Source organism: Podarcis bocagei (genome assembly GCF_964188305.1).
Source record: "Podarcis bocagei genome assembly, chromosome: 1".
NCBI classification, from domain to species: Eukaryota; Metazoa; Chordata; class Lepidosauria; order Squamata; family Lacertidae; genus Podarcis; species Podarcis bocagei.
In genome coordinates this window covers 54,532,203-54,547,194 of record NC_138125.1, presented here as the reverse complement: position 1 = coordinate 54,547,194, position 14,992 = coordinate 54,532,203, and the positions used below count along the sequence as shown (strand labels likewise).

The 14,992-nt window shown below is 43.2% G+C and overlaps 1 protein-coding gene across 2 annotated transcripts in view; it reads left to right on the top strand.

Moving 5' to 3' along the window:
- CD82 (CD82 molecule) overlaps positions 1 to 14,992 on the top strand; it is a 65,918-nt gene that overhangs the window by 23,599 nt on the left and 27,327 nt on the right. For both annotated transcript variants that reach the window (XM_081166514.1, XM_081166515.1), the window contains exon 2: positions 9,853 to 9,934. In XM_081166514.1, the coding sequence (XP_081022640.1) occupies positions 9,872 to 9,934 (63 nt within the window). In that variant the 5' untranslated portion in view covers positions 9,853 to 9,871. The remainder of the gene's footprint in view (positions 1 to 9,852; positions 9,935 to 14,992) is intronic.

Here is a 14,992-nt window from a genome sequence, read left to right as displayed (position 1 = left end):
ACTGTTGATTTGGTTGGCTGAACAGTGTTAGAAATTAGTCAGGCACCAGACACGTTTTGCAACTGGCATGGGTCCAATTGAGACTATGTGGAGATCTCTAGATGCCAGGTAGGCGATTGTGGAAAGTAAAATGTCATCTAGAGAAGGATCTGAAATATTTTCTTTGAAGCTTGAATTTGTTTAATTCTGGGTTGTTTTATTTGATTTTTTAATGTGTCGTAACCACTTTGAGATTTGTTCTTTAAAATATAAAGTGGTATAGAAATGAAACAAACAACAACAACCACCTCCATTGCAAAAAAAGGCATCTAGACATTCCATTTTGGCAACCATGACCCAGGTTTGAGGTGCCATTTGGCAATTAGATTAGATCATATATCTGAGTTTCTAACACTGGTTATAATAGCACACATGACTGAACAAATCTGTATTGTCTTCCTGCCTCAATGGGGGAACTTCCAATGGTTTTCACCTCATTTTATCCGTTTAACCCAGGAACAAGATTTGTTCCATTTCTTAAAACATATGGAACTTGCTCTGTTGGGATGAGAAAGGCATTCTATGGTCATTTCACATATATCTATTGAACAGTTGTTGCTGGGGATCATGAGCAGGAGAATGCTATTGCACTCAAATCATGCTTTGGGGTATTTAGTTGGACACAGTGTGTCTAGTTGGCTACTGTGAGAACAGAATCCTGGGCTAGATAGGCGAGTCTAGCTGATCTAGCATGGCTTTCCTTAGGCTTTTACATGGTGGATGTGAGGCAGAGTTCTCAGTGGGGATTATTCATCAGCTTCTAACGTCTCTGCCCTCAAAGCCTGTGGGTTGGTCACCATATTGGCCACCCCCTGTTGTGATGAAGTGTACCCACAAAACTGTGCCTGTGTTGGCCTGAGAGAAAGAGGGCAGTGAATGAGTAGCACTTGAGAGACTGTTCAGTTTGTTTACATGGCAGGTAAATTCTCATGGCTCCATCCCCAGGTGCATAATGCTGGGACCATACATCAGCCTTTGTGACATATTCTAGTACTGTGTAGAAAGCAGGAAGCAGCTGTTGGAGATTTCCCTTTGCCTTCTTCTTACCTGACTAACCTTCTGTAACTGTGCGTGCAGACATTAGTCACTCTTTGAGAGTAGCTCCAGCCTAGAAAATGACAAACCTGCAAGAAAGCAAAGAGAGCCACAAATTCTGAGCAGTGGAGCAGGGAAGGCACAACCCATGTTTTCTTCCTCTTGCTGCATGACAAAGCATGAGGTATTAGCGATGAAGAAGAAGAAAGGCTGCTGTTGTCTGTATTGTCACATGGGAGACGCTCCGTTGAATCAGGTGGAAGTTCTGTGCAAAAACAAGCATAGGGTAAGACTGGGTGCCTGTGGTGCATGGAAGAAGCAGGAGACATGGGGAAGAGATGGGCAATGGATGGTTATCATGTTGGTCATCCTGCCCCCCCCCCCCGCCCAGCAATGCTACATGCTCGCAGTAAACTAATGTGGCTCCAGCAGGGGCAGTTCTATAACCATGTCTCTGATCCAGTTTGAAGTTGTTCTCCATTTCAGCTAAGGAAGGAGGCCGGAAGTCTGTTCTCAAAGGATACTATTTCTGCTACTAGATCTTGGCAATAAGCCCGTACAAACCTGTGCGTTGCTCTTGACTCATTTTGCCACTGTCAGACCCAGTGCGGGCACAGCAGTGCTGCAAGGTGAAGAAGCTCTGTGTCACTAGGAGCACTTTTGAAATTATAGCTACGTTCGGGTGAATATACCTTGAACCACCCAAGTGTCTGAGGAATGCCAGCAGGAATGCAGTAAATGCTGTTAGACCTGAACCTCAGAATGGCATCACATGCTGCATTCTCTGTTATTGTAGTCGTGTTATGCCGGCTTCCTAAAATAACGTTGTGTATTGTCTGACTAGGCCAGAATATCTAATCAGGGGTGACAAGCTGTGAAGGTTGAGACTCGGGCCTACACGTGTACAGTGGTACCTCTGGATGCGAATGGGATCCATTCTGGAGCCCCGTTCGAATCCTGAAGTGAATGTAAGACGCGACTCCACAGGCCACGTTTCGCCGCTTCTGCGCATGCCCGTGATGTCATTTTGAGAGTCTGTGCATGTGCAAGCGGCGAAACCCGGAAGTAATGCGCTCCATTACTTCTTGGTCGCCGTGGAGCGCAACCCGAAAATATTTAAGCTGAAGCGTATTTATCCCGAGGTATGACTGTACCTCATTTGAATCAAATCAAATAAATACCAAAATTAATAATAACTGAAAACAGGTAAAATTCTATATGGGACAGGGTAGTTTTTTTGGATGATTTCTATAAATTTAGGGTGATACCCATTGGTGCCAGCCACTCATATAACAACCATTCTACTAGCAGAAGCTTCATTCTTAGCATAGCACCACTTATCAGCTGTAGACTAGAGGTCATGTGTCTTGGTCATGGAAGTGCTGACTCCTTCAGGCATATAACTCTATTAGCGTGAGGTTTATGCTCATGAAAGTGAACTGAACCCTAGTGATACACCATGTGCAGCAGTTCTTGCAAAACAGGGTGTGTATGTGAAGCTCAAAAATTGAGCTTTTCTATTTGTGTGTGTTGAAGGAGTTGGGGGTTGTCAATTAACGCTGCAAACAGAGGATGGAAATACTGATTGGAGCTTGTTGTGGCTTTGTTTAATAGGTTTCCCCAGAGGTGGTTTGTAAGGAGGAGAGTCAGAAGAGGCTTTTGACAATCACACATCATCCTTTTCCCAGTGAGAAGAGAAGCAGTGAATTTCCTCACAGCTTTCTTTCTCTTTCCCATAGTATCTTTTTACAGCTCTTTCCCTTGTATAGGTTTTTTGGGCTGGGGAAAGAAGTAGGATAGTAGAATGTGGTGTACCGGCCTTTATTCAGGTATCTTTCGGCCAAAGGGAAGGCTGCTTAAGCTCATGTTACATGGCTCTGCTGAATGACTACTTGGGGTCACATTACAGAACTATACTAAATGAGTCACAAGTTTTCCTCCTGCTGCCCTTAACAAGAAGACCACTGTTTAGGAAGACCTAAGACAGAGGTTTTCAACCTTTTTGAGTCCACGGCTCCCTTGACCAACTACATTCTTTCTGCGGCACCCCGTGGGGCTCAGGAGCCCAGTTATGTCTCCCCTTGCCTGCAGTACCTATTTCAAACTCCCTCCCTTGTGGAGGATTCCCTCAGCCTCCTCTCCTCTCCCCTCTCATTGGGAGTCCCCCGGGCAGTCACTGCTGCCGCCCCTGGTCTCTGAGCTGCCCCAAAGAGAGGGGCCACCTCACACTGCACCACAGGGGCCTGGGAAGAAGATGCCCGCAGCTGGCCCAACGGAGACTGGCCAAAGGTGAATGTGAGGCCAGCACCTTACCTTGGGAGGCAGCAGTGGCAGCAGCAGGTGCTGTTAAGCCTTCAGCACTCAGGCAGGCCTTGCACACAAGAAGCACAAGAAAGGCCAGCACAGCACCTGCTGGCCTGCCTGCCCAGCCTCCCACTTGTTCGTCCATTCCCAACATCAGAGGCTGGTGGACTGGCTGGTTGGGCTCCCTCGCTCACTTGCTTGCTTACTCTGAGGCCACCTCAGCTCCTGGCAACCAGCACCCCTTGGCCAGCCCCAGTGGCACTATTTGTCTGGGGAGCTTGTAGCCAGGGCTGCTGCAACAAACAGCTGTGCAAGCCTTTGGGAGGCAGAGATGGGAGAAGGCAGAAAAGGTGGGAGGGAAGGAAAGAGGGACAGAGGCCAGTGTTGCCTGCGGCACCCTTGACCATCATTCAAGGCACCCCAGGATGCCATGGCACGCTGATTGTAAACCACTGACCTAAGATCTTGCTTGCTTGTATGAATTTCCAGTGGTTAGGTTCACTGCTTTCAATAATCCTTCTCTCCAGAGACTTTAAGAGAAGCCTAAAGTTGGAATCCTTTAAATGACCTTTTCACTGTTCCAGGCAAAGTAGTCTGTTGCCATCTTCCTTTCTGCTTCTGCATGGTAGATTCTGGAATCTGGGGCCGGCAAAGTCTGCTTAGTTTATCAAGATTCCTTATTTATTTATATCTCTGCAACTGACTTGCCAAAACTCCTTCTGAGCAGTTTACAAGTATAAAACCGATTATAAAAACATAGCTGCACATAGTTAAAACACACAGCAAAACAATTTCATCACATCATTTGAAAAATACTCCCAACTCTACAATTCTACGAAATCCATAATTAAAATGTACAATGGACAAGTCTGTTAAAACAGGTTCAAGTCAGGAACCTCAAGTAATCTTGCTTTTATAAATAGCACTCCCTTGGTTGCACTACGTACCAGCCTTGCTAGGAAAAAGAACTTACCCAAGTTGCGCTTCTTTCCTCTCTTATTTAACTTCTTGGATGAAAGAAGATGTGCTTTTTGAAATGCCGGCAATTAGAAAATACCTGTACTGGCAAGGCAGGCTGGCTGACTACTCCAAGAACTTATCTGTACCTATCAGAATTCACAAGGCTGAAAAAAAAAATTCTTAACTGATCTGAGATCAAAGCTTTATTCATCTGCTTCAAACCTGTCAATTGTTTTTAATTGATTGCCAGTAGGCTGCACAGACACAATGGCTCCTTCCTCCTTCTGCCAAGTTTGATTAGGAGAGGGAAAATCCTTAGCTGATGCTCTTCTGCCTTTCCAGGTGAAATATCTTTGGTGCCGGTTCCAGTTAGAAGAATTGTGGGCATACAAAGGCAATGCTGGTTAGCTGAAATGAAATAAATATGCCTCTCAAAACTGGTTTCTCTCGCCAAAACAGCTCTGGAATTACTGTAACATTAATGATGATGATGATGATGATGATGATGATGATGATGATGATGATGATAAATAATTTATTTATACCCCGCCCATCTGGCTGGGTTTCCCCAACCACTCTGGGCAGCTCCCAACGAATATTAACAACAATAATAAAAAGCGATAAAACATCAATATGAAAAACTTCCCTAAACAGGGTTGCCTTCAGATGTCTTCTAAAAGTCAGAAAGCAGTTTATTTCCTTGTCATCTGATGGGAGGGCGTTCCACAGGACGGACACCACTACCAAGAAGGCCCTCTGCCTGAAGGAACCTCACTTCTCATAGGGAGGAAACCGCCAGAAGGCTCTTGGAGCTGGACCTCAGTGTCCGAGCTGAATGAAGGGGGTGGAGACGCTCCTTCAGGTAGCACTTTATATTCCCAATCTTTAAAATGATCGATGAAATTTTCTTAGTGCTTCCCTCCCCCTCCCAATCTAACTGTACTACTTACTTTTGGTTTACTACATTTTTGCTTATTGCTTCAACTCTGAGAGTGGACAAAAGAGCTGAGCATCTGCTTTGCATGCAAAGGGTACTGGGTTCAATCCCTGATCTTTCCAGGTAGTACTAGGAATGCCCTCTGCCTCTAACCCTGGAGAGCCACTGCCAGTCACTGTAGACCAGCCTTCTCTGACCTGGTGCCCTTCAGATGTTTTGGACCACACCTCCCTTCCAACCTCCATCAAGCATGTGGGAGTGGCCATTCAAAGCATCTGGAGGGCATCAGGTTGGCAAAAGTTGCTGTAGGCAATCCTCACCAATGGTCTGACTTAGCATAAAGTAGCTTCCTGTAGCTCCCTAGGATTTTGGATGTATGCTGCTCTCTCAAATCTTCTCCCATAAATGGACCTTGCACATTTTTCTGTGGAAAGTTTTCTGCACATCACTGCCTATATGGACATGGAATTCTTATGCTGTGACTGATCTTTGTTCAATGATTTCACCCAGCTCTAATAATGTGTTTGAAACCTTGTGAATAGGCTCTTTTTGTTCTTAGATTTTTTTAAAAAACAAGAGGAAGCCTGTTTTCTTTATAAACTAAGATAATGTTCTGCATGTATATCTCTCCTATACCTTCCTCCTCTCTCTTAAATGTGATAGTGTATATTTTAATTTGATGACTATATCCCCTTGGCAAGAAAATAATGCTTGATAACTACATCATAGCATTGGGGAGCTGTAGGAAAACCTTTTCTGTTTAGAAAAGGAATAGAGTGAGGGTAAACACTTGAAGAAAGGACCATTCTCAAAGTGTAGAAGATGTCTGGACTTACCACTTGTAACTGTCTGTGAGCTTGGTCCCAAAGATCTAGCTCTAATCCTTGTGTTTGGTAAAAAAAAGTTGCTGAAGGGAAAAACTGATCAACTACGTTTGCTCTGATCTGAAATGGCAATTCTGAGGATAGCACTCATGAATTTCCTACTCCGGCAATTTCTCATAGGAAGAAAAGCATGTTCTCTGAATATCTGCAGCTCCTCAGTGTAAATTGAATTTTGTATTTGTCTGCTTCTCACGCGTAACTTTTATTTATTTATTTTAAGCCTTTTTGCCCCATCCTTTAGCCAGAAGGCTACCAGAGCGGGCTTAACAATAAATGAAAATGAAACAATCACACAAGGAAAAAAGGGGTGAGGAGAGAAGAGGGGGAAAGGCAAACTTGAGCACCAATAGCCAGGTAGATTGGCAACAGTTCAGAGGGAAGAGGAGCCAAATCTATCTGTTGTTTCAGCAGAACCAATGGAATGGCCTTCCTTCCCATCTCTCCCTCTGCTGCAGTCTGCTGGAATAGCTTATGTTTGGTGGCATCCATATATGTAACATACAAATAAATGCAGTTTTTTTGTTAACACAGTCATGGGCATGCAGTTGAGAGTAGTGCTGTTTAGGCGTGTGCTTGAACAATGAAAGGGTGCTTTCAATGTTGTGAAGTACACCGTATTGATCTGATATGGGACTACCCTTGTCAGCAAGCCAAGAGTCCTGCCTTCCACCCCTACTCCACAGTGGAGATATTTCCCAAATAATGGCTTCCAGCAAGTGCACCTGGGGCAGTCTTGAACTGACTTCCATGTTGCTTTTGATGGATGACCCTTCTACTTTTAAAGAGAATCTCTTGATAGAGTCTGCAGCTCAGTAGTACAGTCCAGGTCAGATCCCCTGGTGCAGCAGTTCTCAACCTGTGGGTCCCCAGATGTTGCTGGACTACAACTCCCATCATCCCTGAGCTCTGGCCTTGCTAGCTAGGAATGATGGGAGTTGTGGTCCAACAACATCTGGGGACCCACAGGTTGAGAAAGACTGCTCTGGTGCACCCTTGGTTAAAAAGGCTTCGGTAGGAGGTGGTTGCAGAAAGATATCTGCCGCCCATAAAGAGCAGATAATATTGGGCTAGATGGACAAATAGTTTGACTGAGGCCTAAGGTAGCTTTCTTTGTTCCCAAGTGCTGAAGTCAGCTTCTTAATATCCTACTGAGTTAAGGGTGACTCTCAGCAGGCTTGTGAGGTCCTGGGGCTTGGGACATGATGGAAGAACGGGCACACACTCCTCACAGTTTCAGGACTAAACATCCATTTTCTAACTTTCAGTTTTCCAAAGGAAGCAGCATCTCTTCTCCCCCACAGAGCTGATAATTTTTTGAGAACTGCTGCTGGTTAGCGAGAGCTATCCATTTAGAATGATGCTCCACTTCCACCCTGATCTCAGTACTGACCTAAATATCCTAATAAGATTAAATGCAGGCTTTAGACTGGAAACAGAATAACTTGCTCTGTTCTGAATGCAATCCCACTGTGAGGAAGCTCTGAGCAGATCTTCTGCAGGCAGCTCTTAGGTCTGTCCAACCTATTTCCTGTTGCATTGTGAGATAAGATCATTAAGGATGTTGTCAAATGCTATTTATTCGACACTAGTTTTTATGAGAATTGTCACCTTGCTTCCTGTATTGGAGGAGGCAACAACTCATTGAGGAAAGTGAAAGTCTCCACTAGGATAGGTGAGGCAAGCGCACAATATCTCTTTGGCTCCCCCTACCCACCAATTCTTGTTCCTACCTGAAAGTATTGACATAAGATACTGTACTGCAATATGTTTGTGTGCCATCAATTTTTCCATTTTCTAAAAAGCTTTCTCCTTCTGCATACTCATGCCCAGGCATATCTGCTTATATTTGGTGATGGTAAAGTACAGCAGGCCAGAACAGGGCAAAGCAGAATTCTTTTCTTGGACTTCTGTCCAAAGTGGAACATTTCCAAGCCTTTTCTGTCTTTGCGGCACTATTAATTCTCCCTTTTGGATTGCACACCTGGTGTTTAAATATCTCTTGTCTTATTAAAATGTGCACACAAAGTTTGCACATAGTTTGCATATTTAGAATTAGCTCCAGGTGTTAAACTAGACTGGCTTCTACATTGGATTTCTGCTGAATTTCCAATTCCCCTCTGCTAAATATGGGTAACTCTAGTAAAGAATCCTGGGTGATATTGTCATTCAGAAGCTTTTAGCCACCACAGATGTAACACCAGGTGAAATATCTGCTGTTTCATAGCATGGGACTTGGGGGGGGGGGACGACAAGACTGACGTGATTGGCCAGTTAGTTAAGTATTTCTATTGTTTTCCTTGATGGGGGGGGGGGCAGCTGCCTCCCGCCCCCCTGGCTACGTCTATGTTTCATACACCCATGTTTAATGGTGAGCAAAAGGCTGACTAGCTTGTGATTGCTGTCAAATATAGTTTGACACTGCTATTTCTTCTATGGGATCATGTAAACAGTAGTGTGTGTGTGTGCGCGCTACATGAAGGACCATATATGAGACCCAATATTGGTGGCTTCCAGATGTGGCTAGCATAGAGGCACACAGTTGGTGCTTATCTGCCACAAGCAGATAAGCCTTGTACCTAAAATGGGTCTTGTACCTAAATGGGCACTGCCCCTTTCTCTAGGACCTAATGTTGAGGGAAAAGATGGCTTCATTTAGGCCATTATCTGAGGGAGAAAGGGATTAAGGGCTCCCTGCTGCTGCAGTCCCAAGATTAAGGACCTTGCTGGTGGCTGCAGTTTAGGCGACAGAAAAGTAACTGACTGAAAGGCAATGCCACCTAGAAGGGAAAAGGTTAAACTGTGAGTTCACTCCTATATGAGAATGACAGACCATAGATAAAGGAAATGGCTAGAAGTACCAATACAGAAAATGCTGTCCACCTGAAAATCTGTGGGGTTGCTTCGCTATGACTGATCTACGCTTGGGAAGATTGCACAGCTGTGTGTTTGTGTGTGAGTGAAGTTGTATTCTTTTTCTGAGTTCTGAAAAGAAACAGAAAGTAAAGGGCGAAAATATGGGAGGAAGGTGATTTCACGATGGTGTCCTGAAAAAAGTAGTGAACAGAGCATGGGGTTCCCAACATTCCACAGTAAATGCCTCATGTGGAAGCATCCTTAATCTCCGGTGTCTCCAATATAAGGAGGTTTCTAAACTGGCTCTGAAATATCTGTACCTGAGGTGCAGATGGTGCTTCACTGAAAAGATCAGAAGAGCCCTGGTGCTCCAGGCCAAAGGCTCCTTTTGACCAACATTTTGTTCTTTCAGTAGCCAACCAACCAGATGGAAAGTGGTTCCTTTGATGGATGGGGCTAGTTTGGTGAACTACAGACTGGAACTGGCAAAAACAGTGAATAAGACAAAGCTATACATATATATTGCCCCAGTGTGGTTTTTCTAGAAAAAGAGGTGCCGGAACTCACAATGAACGCCTCACTTGTTCTCTTATAATGACAATGGCACACACTTGAGATGTGCTGGAACTGAGTTCTGCCTGAACCCCCCCCCCACCCTGTATTCTCCCCTGCTAAGGAAACAGCTCGTCAGAGAAGTATTCTGTTGAAATGCTTTGCTTTCTGAGGGGGTGGTGTGGGAGGGGAGATTCTGGTAAAATATTTCTTAAAATTTCCAGACCACAGTCAAGTTGCGATGCTGTAAAGGATATATGCTCATATGGCTGTCTGTTTTCCACCCAGGTTCTATAAAAAAGAGAAGATGGGGTCTGGCTGCCTGAAAGTCACAAAGTACTTCCTTTTCCTCTTCAACCTCCTTTTCTTTGTAAGTATTTGGATTCAGAATCTGGGGGATCTGTTTTTTAAGTTGAGTGCGGGCGGGAGCAACTGTATCCTAACAGCAGAACTGGCATCTAATATTGGAGAAAGAACCCTTCTTATAAAGACTGTTCTACCTCTCTCCAAAGATCTCCCAAACTCGATTGTCATAAGTTAATTCTATTTCTAAGATAACAACCCTTTATTGCATCTAAACCATATTGAATCTGAATCACTTAATCTGCTTCCCACAACAGTACCAGGTGGTAGCTCAGTATCTCCATTTCTACCAAAGGTGTAGAAGAAGACATTGGTTTTCAGCTGAAATCTGAACAAACTCAGAGCCCGCTGTACAGTGGGCTGGGGTGCTTCTATCTGCAGCAGTGCTCAACCCAAATAACTGTGTGCACAGTTTCGTACCAAAAAGACTTTGCAGACTATAGAAATGCCCCGATTGGACAAGCTAAGTGGTACCTATGATCAAGATGCCTGTTGGATGACTAAACTTTCCTGACACTCCTGCAAAGGTTCTTGGCTTTATTAAAATCGGAGTCTTGGGCACTTGGAGAAACTACTCGTTTAATTATTTAACCCTCCTTGGATGTAATTAAAGCCTGTCTTGACCTGTTTGCCTGTATAGTACTAGCAAATGCTAAAAAAGAAGAAACAGCGAGAGGCTGGGGAAATGCAACTAATTGTATAGTGTGATTCCATTAAGTGCTTTTGGGTATTGTGTGCTCCCTATTTGAGACAAGCTGAGCCAAATTACCGGCTAGCCAATTTTTAATCAAGTCCTTGGCTGTTCTCTGCAATAATTGCAGTTTGACATCCAGCCACAACATGTGTGGTTATAATCAGTGCACTGCTGAATGGATTTTTTCCTGTAGTCAATGTGTTTTTATTTGCAGGATGCAACAGATTAGTGCCAAGAGGAGCAGCCATTTTATTTATTTTATTTTATTTAAGACAATCTTTATATACCACGAATTCATAAAGAAAATATCAAAGTGGTTCGCAACAACTGCACATAAAACTGTGCAATGGAAACCATATAAAAAAAGTTAAAATCAGATGGCTTTTATGGAAAGATGTATTCTTAATAAGCCTGATAGAATAGAAGTGTTTTCAGTAGGCATTTATTAGTTGAAGCAGAAGGTGCCTGCTGAATCTCTATGGCCAGAGTGTTCCACTATACTGGGCTGATGACACTGAGGCCCAGTTACTTCTAGCAGAGAATTACAGACTTAAAGAACAAGCTTTGCAGTCAGCCTGTGCTAACCTGTTTTCAGGTTCAGCAAAGCCCTGGTACAGTTCTCTCATTAAACATATTTATTCCATCCTTCCTTCCTTTCTGCTAAGAGTATATCTGGTGTCAGATGGACATCTAAGACAAACTTACAACATCTTTATAATCTTATATTTAGCAGAGAACGGGAGCTCGTTTTTTGTCCTTATCTGCATAAATGACTGTATACACAGCTGATTTTAGATTAAAGCCCAACAGATTGTGTTTAAAATAAAGTTTGCCCAGTACACTAACTTAAATTGTAATACAGCTGTACACAATCATGGGAAAAATCTAGCAGTGAGCTAGATAAAGCTGGATAAAAATCTCCTGGGCAAACAGGCAAATTTTTCATTTCCTGCTTGTTTCGTGATAAACAGAGTGTAAAAACACTTAAGTTGATTCAACAAGAGATTGGCTGATCAGTCTCACTTGGGCTACGCTTCATAAACTATAATCCTTTACAAACAGGTTAAATTTACAAAGGAGGAATGTGTGTTCATGATAACCTAACAAATACTAACCATGCCATAATTAAGTGATCATACGTATCTTTAAGTTCCTTGAAGGAGCAGACCAAAAGTTACAGAGTCCCAGGACTGCTTGCAATAATTCCAGCGCTAAGTCTACTAGAAACAGTTTGCATGACCTCTTACTGGATTGGTATACAAAAGATGAAGAGGTAAAGGAGGCCATGACAAAATGGGCTATAGATATCGGTCACAATATTGACTTTGTAAAGTGGCAAGAGTTGTGGAATGTAAATATGAAATTCACGGCGTGTACGGCACTAAGGGAGAACCTTTGGGAAATGATTTATAGGTGGTACCTCACGCCAGTGAAATTGGCTAAGATTTATAAACTGAAGACTAAGAAATGCTGGAAATGTGGAGAGGGGGATGGTGAGTTCTATCACATGTGGCGGACATGCAGTAAAGTAAAAGGCTTTTGGGAACTGATTTACAACGAACTTTAAAAAGAAATTAAGTATACTTTTCCCAAAAAGCCTGAAGCTTTCCTGCTAGGAATAGTCGGCAAGGAAATCAAAAAAGAGGACAAAAATCTGTTTCTATATGCCACAACAGCCACTAGAACTATGCTAGCCCAAAATTGGAAAATGGAGTTAATACCTACTATAAATGACTGGCAGATCAAGATGATAAATTATGCTGAACCTGCTAGAATAACAGGAAGATTAAGAGACCAGGATGACCAGAAGTTTCATGAAAATTGGAACAAATATCTGACGTATATAAGAGACAAGTGTAGAACTTTGATGACTCTGGCAGGGTTAGAATAACTCTAACAGTGTTTGGCAAATATGTAAAGGAGATAAAACACGTGACTTTAGAAACTATCTCATACTTACCAACGAAGTGAAGGGAAGTCCGAGGCTCGGCAGAGCCCAAAATAATTGTGTAATATATATATATGACTCTTGTAACGGCTATGTTATATGCAACTTATGTAATTAGATTGTATATATGTATAATCAATGAAAAACCAATAAAAATTTATCTGGGGGAAAAAAAGAAACAGTCTACCTTCTACACACCCTTGGTATACTTAACCACCATAGTAGAACATGTTGCTGATAACACCAAGGTTGCAGGTTTGATCCCCATATGGGACAGCTGCATATTCCCGCATTGCAGAGGGTTGGACTAGACTAGAGCAGGCATGGCCAAACTAGGCCCTCCAGATGTTTTGGGACTACAATTCCCATCATCCCCGACCACTGGTCCTGTTAGCTAGGAATGATGGGAGTTGTAGTCCCAAAACATCTGGAGGGCCAAGTTTGGCCATGCCTGGGCTAGACGATCCTCAGGGTTCCTTCCAACTCTACAATTCTATAATTTGTTGACAAGCAGTACCCAAATACATTCGGATTAGTTCTCAAACATTTTGGGTCCCGAACGCTGCAACTGAGTGTTCCGGTTTGTGAACTATTTTTGGAAGCCGAACGTCTGACAGGTTCTTCAGCGGATTCTGAAGCTGTGCTTTGGTTTCCAAACGTTTGATTCCGTTTGACTTCCGAAGTACGACTGTATTTGAAGGGCCAAGATAACATGGTAAGGGGTACTTTGGGGTTCCAGAATACCAAGGGAACATGGATGGAAAATTCTAAATCTCTCTCTCTCTCTCTCTCTCTCTCTCTCTCTCTCTCTCTCTCTCACACACACACACACACACACACACACACACACACACACACACAGAGTCTCTATTAAAACCCAAAATTTGGTAATGGAAACTATTAAGTTAGACATCTGTTAGTTAACGTGAGCCTGGAAATGTGGGCTGCTGCATCTCTCCTGGCTAGCAGGAGGGGAGCAGTTGTTAGTGGGCTTTTGCCCCACCCACTAATTTTTCCTGCAGCCAGTTAAGTAACGTCTCTTGACTTGATGTGGCACATATACTTGGGAACCCAGATGAGAAAAAAGCAATTGGAGGAGGGAGTCTTCTCCATTGGTTATCATAGGGTGTGCATGCAAACACTCCTTGCAGTGCAGAAGGAGCAGCCTAGGTTCCCAGAGCAGTGTTTGCTTGACATGTAATGCCACCCTTGGGGCATATCAGTTGTTTAGTTCTGTAATGTGAAGAAAAAGGCGACTATGGGATTGCAGCGCTCATCTCGCTTTCAGGCTGAGGGAGCCAGCGTTTGTCCACAGACAGCTTCCTGGGTCATGTGGCCAGGATGACTAAACCACTTCTGGCGCAACAAAACATCATGACGGAAGCCAGAGCACACGGAAACTCTGTTTACTTTCCCGCCACAGTGGTACCTATTTATCTACTTGCACTGTTGTGCTTTCGAACTGCTAGGTTGGCAGAAGCTGGGACAGAGCAACAGGAGCACACCCCATTGTGCAGATTTGACCTGCCAACCTTCTGATCGGCAAACCCAAGAGGTTCAGTGGTTTAGACCACAGTGCCACCTGCTCCCAATAGTAGTATTAGTAGCTAGCTGTAGCCCCTACCAAGACAAGAACTGTCCTTATAACATTTCCCCCCAAAGCAAAATATATCCCAAACCTCCATGAAGGATTGAAATGCACATGATCTTCATGAGTACAGATCACTTGTGTAATATTCAGGGTGTGTGTGTGTGTGTGTATTTTTTAATTGCTAGTAACTCGTGAGGAGTACCAAGTTTTTTGCTGCAAGTATTCTCACAGCTGCTAAACATAAAAAATGTTAGTTTGTGATTTCTATGGAACTCATGTATTGTAGACTCCGAAAGACTATTTTCCCTCTTACTGCATCTTGAATAACTTTTTTCACTAAGGCTCAAAACTCCTTAATCTCACTACATGACCACTAAGCATGCATCAAATACCTGGGCTTCAATTTACACCACTGAAACAGTATTTTAAGCCATTTTCCGTTAACCCACCTAGGTGTGTAATCCTTTCAGTACATAATTTTATAGAAATTCTGTTTAGTGACCATGTTCAAAGAAATAGAGGGATGTTGGGTACATAGATAGTCCAGCTTTTTTGTTGTTGCTAGTGCAAAAAACAACAACCACAAAATGAGTCATTGGGCACTCTCAACTTCTTCTCTTTCTACAGAGGACTCTACATATGTTTTTAGAAAATGTATCTTTACTCAATTGCCGCTAGATCAATATATTTTTCAAAACTTACTGGTTTCCATCCCTTCTGCTCTTATAAACCAAATTCCCGACCACGTAGATTAGTGGGGGATGGGAGTAGGATTTGTCCTTGGTAACCTAATTCTTGCAGTATTCAAAGATAAGTCTTATGCATTAAACAA